The sequence below is a fragment of the Notothenia rossii genome (assembly GCF_949606895.1).
Source record: "Notothenia rossii genome assembly, chromosome: 11".
Classification (NCBI taxonomy): Eukaryota; Metazoa; Chordata; class Actinopteri; order Perciformes; family Nototheniidae; genus Notothenia; species Notothenia rossii.
The window spans coordinates 29,705,722-29,713,010 of record NC_136910.1 but is presented as its reverse complement, the minus strand read 5'-3'; the positions used below and the strand labels follow the sequence as shown (position 1 = coordinate 29,713,010).

General features: G+C 40.9%; 1 protein-coding gene across 1 annotated transcript; it reads right to left on the bottom strand.

The window, feature by feature from the left end:
- Positions 1-412: 412 nt before the first annotated feature.
- Positions 413-1,706, bottom strand: LOC307025376 (uncharacterized protein). Its single transcript, XM_079660008.1, has 2 exons — positions 1,615-1,706; positions 413-1,431 (listed from the first exon to the last, which is right to left on the bottom strand). Exons 1-2 carry the CDS (start codon positions 1,624-1,626, stop codon positions 574-576), a joined length of 870 nt encoding a protein of 289 aa, XP_079516134.1. The 5' UTR covers positions 1,627-1,706; the 3' UTR covers positions 413-573.
- Between the last annotated feature and the right edge of the window lie 5,583 nt (positions 1,707-7,289).

Below are 7,289 nucleotides of genomic sequence, written 5' to 3'. Positions count from 1 at the left end.
CATTCCTGAGTCACAACATTTTCAAAAAATAAAATAAATGCTTCCTGCTTTATAAAGGTGAGGTAGAACATCTGTTATGCTATAATAATATTTTCAAAGACAGAAACTGAGTAACTTTTGAACATCAACTCGCCAAAATCATAGGATTTTGAAAATAACATATCTCTCATGAGGCAAATCTACTTGACCATTGAATGGTTCTATAAAACTTAGGTAACACAATACTGTATTGCTATGCATTAACAAAACAAAACAAAGTGCAATAATCTCTCACAACTCAACTGTAAGGTTGTAGTAAAGTTAAGCTATGTGCACAAAAACAGTGCAATATCTTACAACTGTAAGGTTTTTTAGAATAACACACACAAGAAAAAGTGCAATCTTACAACTTTAAAGTTGTATTAACTACTGAATGCATCAACAAGAGTTCACAGTGTATGAAAAATGAACACATAGGTTAACAACATTTTTTCAAGAGCAATCTTACAACTCTCAAGTTGTATTAATTCCGGCATGAAATGAGAGTCCACTGTGTTTGAAAACGACTGCATAGTATGTGTCACTGTCCAATGATTAATCATCCTCCATCCCCTCTCCCTCAATATCCATGTCCTCCCACTCCTCCATATCCTCCCCCTCTATCACATTTCCCTTCTCCCTCTCCTCCCTCTCAAACGCTCCACTGAGGATCCGTTGGTTATGGCATAAGAAGACCAAGGCTTTGAGGTTTTGGTTGGTAGTTGATCTCCTTCGGCTGGACAACACCAGCTTGTAGATGCTGTTGCTTCGTTCAGCATCGGCTGAGTTGGAGACAGCAGCTTTGTATCGGTGGGCCAAGGAAGACAGTACAGGAAGTCTCTCCTGTATGCCATCCCAGAACACATCCAAATCCACCACGCCAGACAGTGAAGCTCTGAGTGCTGCTGGACCCAGGGCTGTGAAATAAGAATTAAATTCATGTCTTGGCACGTCAGTGAAACCTGGAATGGCCTTGTAGCTTTCTACAGAGTCATCTAGGAATGCGATGTGACGAGGATCACACACCCTGACCTCCTGGAGAAACTCTATGGCTGGCTGCCCATCTGACATGTACTTGGTGAGCTTTTCTTCAGCATTGACATATGCCTCGCCAACTGTGCGGTGGATCTCGGTCTTCGTGCTGCGTGGCAGGTCAAACTCCTTGAAGTATTCTTCACATACCTCATACTGCATCTCTTTATTGGCAGCAAAGACCACCTGCAGATCCTCCAGATAATTGAAGATCTTTGTGGTCACTGGGCGTCTGCTCTCGAAGATGTCTAGTAGATTGAGGATGTGTTTGCACTTGTCAGCCATGATATTGATCTGCACATTCAGGGACTGAGCCAGGTTTGGGTCTTGAAGCATGTCCTGGAGTCTCTCCACTGACTGTGGTACACTTCTGCCACACACCTGTGAATGAAAATCACAAAGAGAAAGAAAATGATTAGGTCAAACATACAGTAAGGCTTAAATGTTACTACATTTTACGTTGATATAATTAACACATTCATGTTTGTGTGTGTGTAGGTGTAAGCGGCCTAACTGGTGGAGAAAGGGATAATTACTGTTATGTGAAGTTACACATTTATTTACCTGTGTTTCCATCTCGATGAACTCCAAAGTACTCTCTGTGGTATTGTACTGCAAAGAACCAGGAGTTCCACCGTGTTGCCCAGGGGTTTGGAGGCATGGTCACCTTTTTTGTTGGCAGCTTGTTTGTCATGAAGCAGAGATATCTTCTCTTACGTGATCCAGCATTGAAGAACATCTGGGAGAAACTCATCATGAAGCTGTTCAACTGAACAAAAGGTTTGCGGAAGGCATTACCGATGAGGTTCATTATGTGTGCCATGCACGTGATGTGCAGTGAGTTGGGGTACAGCGCCTGCAGAGCAGATTTGAATGCTTTCTTCATGTAGGCTGCATTATCTGTGTCAAACACAATCACATCCTCATTTTGAATGCTGTATTCTTGTAGGCACTTCACGACAGCCACAGATACAGTGGAATGATTGCACTGCTCAAGGAACACGATGTCTGCAAGGTAGGCCAAGATCCTACCAGAATGATCCTTCTTGAGTGGTGCAAGCAGGATGTTCAGCACGCATCTCCCCTCTACATCTGGAGTCTCATCAAATATCACAGCAACAGGTTTTCCTGCAAGAAGAGTCTTCAACTCTTCTTTTTCCTTCTCATATACTGCTCCCAAGTATTTCTCTTGAAGCTGGTGAAATCCTGGAATGGCTCCGCCATTGATTACATTTTCATTGAGGAATTTCCTCATTGCAGGATGGTCGCTCTTAGAGAGTGGAATGTTGACAGCAGTGCAGGTGGCGACCCAGGCCTCACAAATCGACCAAAAAAAGAATAGATTTTTTTTTAAATATTGGGCTGTCTTATTTATTCTCTCTCACACACAACCTGCCACTAACGTTAACCCTCTTTTTTCTTTTTATTGAGTCAGGAACAATGAGTTTACATTTATACAGTCAATATTTATTTTTTTGTTCCCCCTTTCCGCCCCTCCCGGTCATAGCTAGTAAATTAAATAACTAGCTAGAGATACATGTATAGGTAAAAGTAAAGTAATGTAGAAGATAATTATTAAAAGAAAATTAATAGATAAGGGAATAAAGAATAATAACAGTAATACATGTACCCATATACTCAAATATATACCCACATATACATACATACATGTGTGTACATACCCACACACATGTATACACATACCTATACAAACATGTATACAAAGAAAGAACAAATAAAAGTTAAACCCCTTTACTATTCAATGAGACTTATTCAATGTTTATTTATTGTAAAAGCATTTGGGCTATAACACACACACACACACACACACACACACACACACACACACACACACACACACACACACACACACACACACACACACACACACACACACACACACACACACACACACACACACACACACACACACACACACACACACACACACACACACACACACACACACACACACACACACACACACACACACACACACACACACACACACACACACACACACCTACCTCCTCCTCATTCTGTTTTCATTTACTCGTTCGTTATCTGACCAGCTTCAATATTGTAGGCTACTCACCTCGTTTCTTGCAACCCTCGAAAGGGTTTTGGAGGTTGAAGCCTCTGTGAGCGTGAGTTGCTTGGCTTTCTTGTCCGCAGCAGAAACCATTTTTGAATGTTTGAGCGAATCGAAGTGGGTATTCACAGTCGATTTCCTTTTATGCTCCAACACACAGTTGCACGGGGTACAGAACAGTTTCCCCCCACTTTCGTGCAAGACATTGGGGTACTGCTTTGCCCGGTCTTTAGCTGAAATGTTTGTGGGTAAATGTGATGGATTCGATTTGTTCATCTTGGTGTTTGAATTCCACACCTTCACACAATGGTGTTTGCCTTTTGTGATGCGCGGGCTGATGACGTTGCGTCATCATCACTACTCGTCAAGACGAGTTAACTTTTTTTTTTTTTTCTCAACTTTGTGTGGAAAAATGCGGGGATTATGCGGCCTTTTGATAAATATGCGGACTTTTAAAAATCTGCGGGATTTTGCTGATTATGCGGAAAATTCTGCGATCGCAGAATCGCGTTTTTCTGGAGGGTCTATTTATTCTCTCTCACACACAACCTGCCACTAACGTTAAACCCCTTTCCTATTCAATTAAACACATTCAATGTTTATTTATTGTAAAAGCAATTAGGCTATTTTAATCACACACACACACGCACGCACGCACGCACGCACGCACACACACACACACACTTCTCTGCCTCATTCTGTTTTCATTTACTCGTTCGTTATCGGACCAGCTTCAATCTTGAAGGCTACTCACTTCGTTTCTTGTAGCCCTCGAAAGATTTTTGGAAGTTGATGCCTCGGTGAACGTGAGTTGTTTGGCTTTCTTTTCCGCAGCAGCAGAAAGCATTTTCGAATGTTTGAATGAATCAAAGTGGGTCGTCACCGTCGACTTTCTCTTATGTTCCAACCATAGACGGCTCCAACACACAGTTGCACGGGGTGCAGAAGAGTTTCCCCCCCACTTTCGTGAAAGACATCGGGGTACTGCTTTGCCCGGTCTTTAGCAGAAATGTTCGTCGATAAATGAGATGGATCCGATTTTTCCACCCTGTTTTTTCTCTCGTGTGAGTTCCACACGTTCACTGTGTTGTTTAACTTCTGTGATGACGTCACGTCATCATCATCACTACTTCACGTCAAGACGAGTTAACTTTTTTTTTCTCAACTTTGTGTGGAAAAATGCGGGGATTATGCAGCCTTTTGATAAATATGCGGCCTTTTAAAAATCTGCGCCATTTTGCTAATTATGCGGTCAATTCTGCGAACGCAGAATCGCGTTTTTCTGGAGGGTCTATAAGGTGAGTGATCTGCACAAAAATACTCTTAAATCGCTGAAATCTTGACTGATTTACAAACGGTTTGGTTTATTATAAACGTTATTAGCATAGCTATGATATAGGATGCTTGGATATGTTGAAATGCAGCTTTTCTTTGTGTATGTGCCGTGGTTGTATTTATTAGCTGGCTAATAACAAGAGGCTGTGAGTGAGACCTAGTATTACAAAGTTGACCCAGCAACTTTACACCAGTGGGAGAGGCATAACTGCTCTTTCTTTTCAACATAACTTAAGTTACACATGATTTCTTCCAAGTGGTTTGGCTTGTTAAACACATCTTACATTTTAGATACAGGAAATTGCTGGCTTTGTGTTTACCTAACTATGCCAGACTTTTGTGCAGCCTACGAATGCTCCAATCGCCGCAGTCTGCAAACAAGAACCCGTGGAATCACCTTTCACGTGTAAGATATGACAATATTATGACTATAATTAGGATAATCGTGAATTACTTAGTGGATGTATGTACATTACAAGTCCTGCTACTACACAGGATCAGTGGGGCTATGTGAGATAATAGTATTGCAAGATTGATGTTGACCCAGCCTCTTTAGAATACGTTACTACCATTTCTTTACACAATTATTTAATGTTTCTTTTGGACACCTTTTTTATAACTCTTAGTGTGGTTGTCTTATTCTTAAAGATTACATTACATACACATATACATACATACATACATACATACATACATACATACAATTACCCCAAAAATATGATAATTTCGGTGTGTATTTTTGTCCTTACCCTTAATGTTAAAGGAAAGAAGGGAGGACAATGTTGACAACAATATATATCTGGCTACCTTTCTCATGTTTTTTAAGGTTTCCCAAAACCGGAGAGAGGAGGCGGCAGTGGGAAGTTGCCCTAAGAAGGGACGGTTTTGTTTCCTGTGGCAGGACACTGCTCTGCAGTGATCACTTCAGTTGTGAGGACTTTGACAGGACGGGGCAGACTGTCCGGCTTAAAGATGGTGTTGTGCTAACAGTATTCAATTTCCCAGCTCATCTTCAAAGGGTATGTGTATCATTGGCCAACAAGAATTCAAGGTGTATAAGATTGATATATAAATATGTGATTAAATGTCACACTTTAGTTTTCTTTCTGCAAGTATAGGAATAAATAATGTGTTGTGTATTACAGCACATTTTAAACACTCAAAATGTCTTTAATGTTTATTTTAGCAGGAAGCAACAAGAAGAACAACCACTTCAAGAAGAGCGGAAGATGAACCTCAGCCTAATGTTGTGAGTATTCTGAATGTGGCCAAGACCAGAAAGATGGTCATTGATTTCAGGAGGGTGAGGACGTTTCCTCTACCCCTGTGCATTCTGGGAGAGGATGTGGCTGTTGTGGAGGACTACAAATACCTGGGAGTGCACTTAGACAATGGGCTGAACTGGAGGATCAACACTGTGCACAAGAAGGGGATGAGCAGACTCTATTTTCTGAGGAAGCTGAGGTGCACGTGTGCAGCAAGATGCTGGAGATCTTCTAGTCTGTTGTGGCCAGTGCACTCTTCTTTGCTGGGGGGGCAGCATAAGAGCCGGTGACACCAGCAGGATCAATAAACTGATCAGGAAAGCTGGTTCTGTCATCGGCATCAAGCTGGACCCCTTTGAAGCTGTGGTGGAGAGGAGGACACTGAACAGGCTGTTGTCCATCATGGATAACCCAGCCCATCCTCTCCACCTGCAGCTGGACAATCAACGGAGCTCCTTCTCCAAGAGACTGCTGCAGCTCCGCAGTGCCATAACTCTGTACAATAAATCACCTCTGGCTGGAAGATAACTCTCTGCTCCATAGTTTCTCTTGAATATAACCACATTGTACATTTTACACATATATCATCTGTTTAATATTTAGTATTTGAAATTAATATTCCATACGCCTTATATTTATGTATATGTATATATTATATATATATAATATCCTGCCAAACTCAACATGTATATTTTCCTCTTTCTTTATTTTCTTTATTTTTCTTGCTTATTTCTAATTTATTGTAAAATGCCCTGTACCTTATGCTGCTGTAACTAAAAATGTTTTCCCAAATTGGGATCAATAAAGTACCATCTTATCTTATCTTATTTGCATGTGGAATGTCACTTACAAATGAGAGCATCATATGGCTTGTCATATTAAATCCTTTATCTCTGTGGTACCCAGGAAGGTCTATGATGGTGTTACTAGGAGAGCCCAATATAATTTGAGGTGGTACTCTGTGTAAAAAGTTTGAGAACCACTGGCCATCTCACTTGCTCTATGTCACTCATACACTTGAATAAACATGTGCAAACACTTTCATAACACCCAAGGACACCTTTCCCATGCATAGGGGCAATATAGGGAACAATTAAAACAGTGGATTTAGTGAGATATCAGCCGGGGTAAGACAAGACAAACAACAGTAAATGGACTACAGAAGGACACAAAAGGACACAGGGTGAAGTTTATATATTATTCTTGGGCTTTTCTCGATCACAAGAACTCAGCGCACCGTGCTGTGAAGTGGTCACGTATTTCAAAGGTTCTGGATTTGTTTACAAATCTAGAAACTAAATACAAAACTAGGACGATATGAAGATCTGATGTCAAAAATAATTGTGATAAATGACACAGAACTGGCCTGTCTGTGAGTTCATTTTATGTTGGTTTGGTTCTTCTGATAAAGGTGTGAATAGCTAAATAATATACCGCCATATGCTATTGTCATTAGTTGTGTCCCTGTTCTTCAAGCTAAGGCATTGCTAAATTAACAACTCTTGGCTTACAGAGTGGTGGTAACATGAGACCGATTTGTATATACA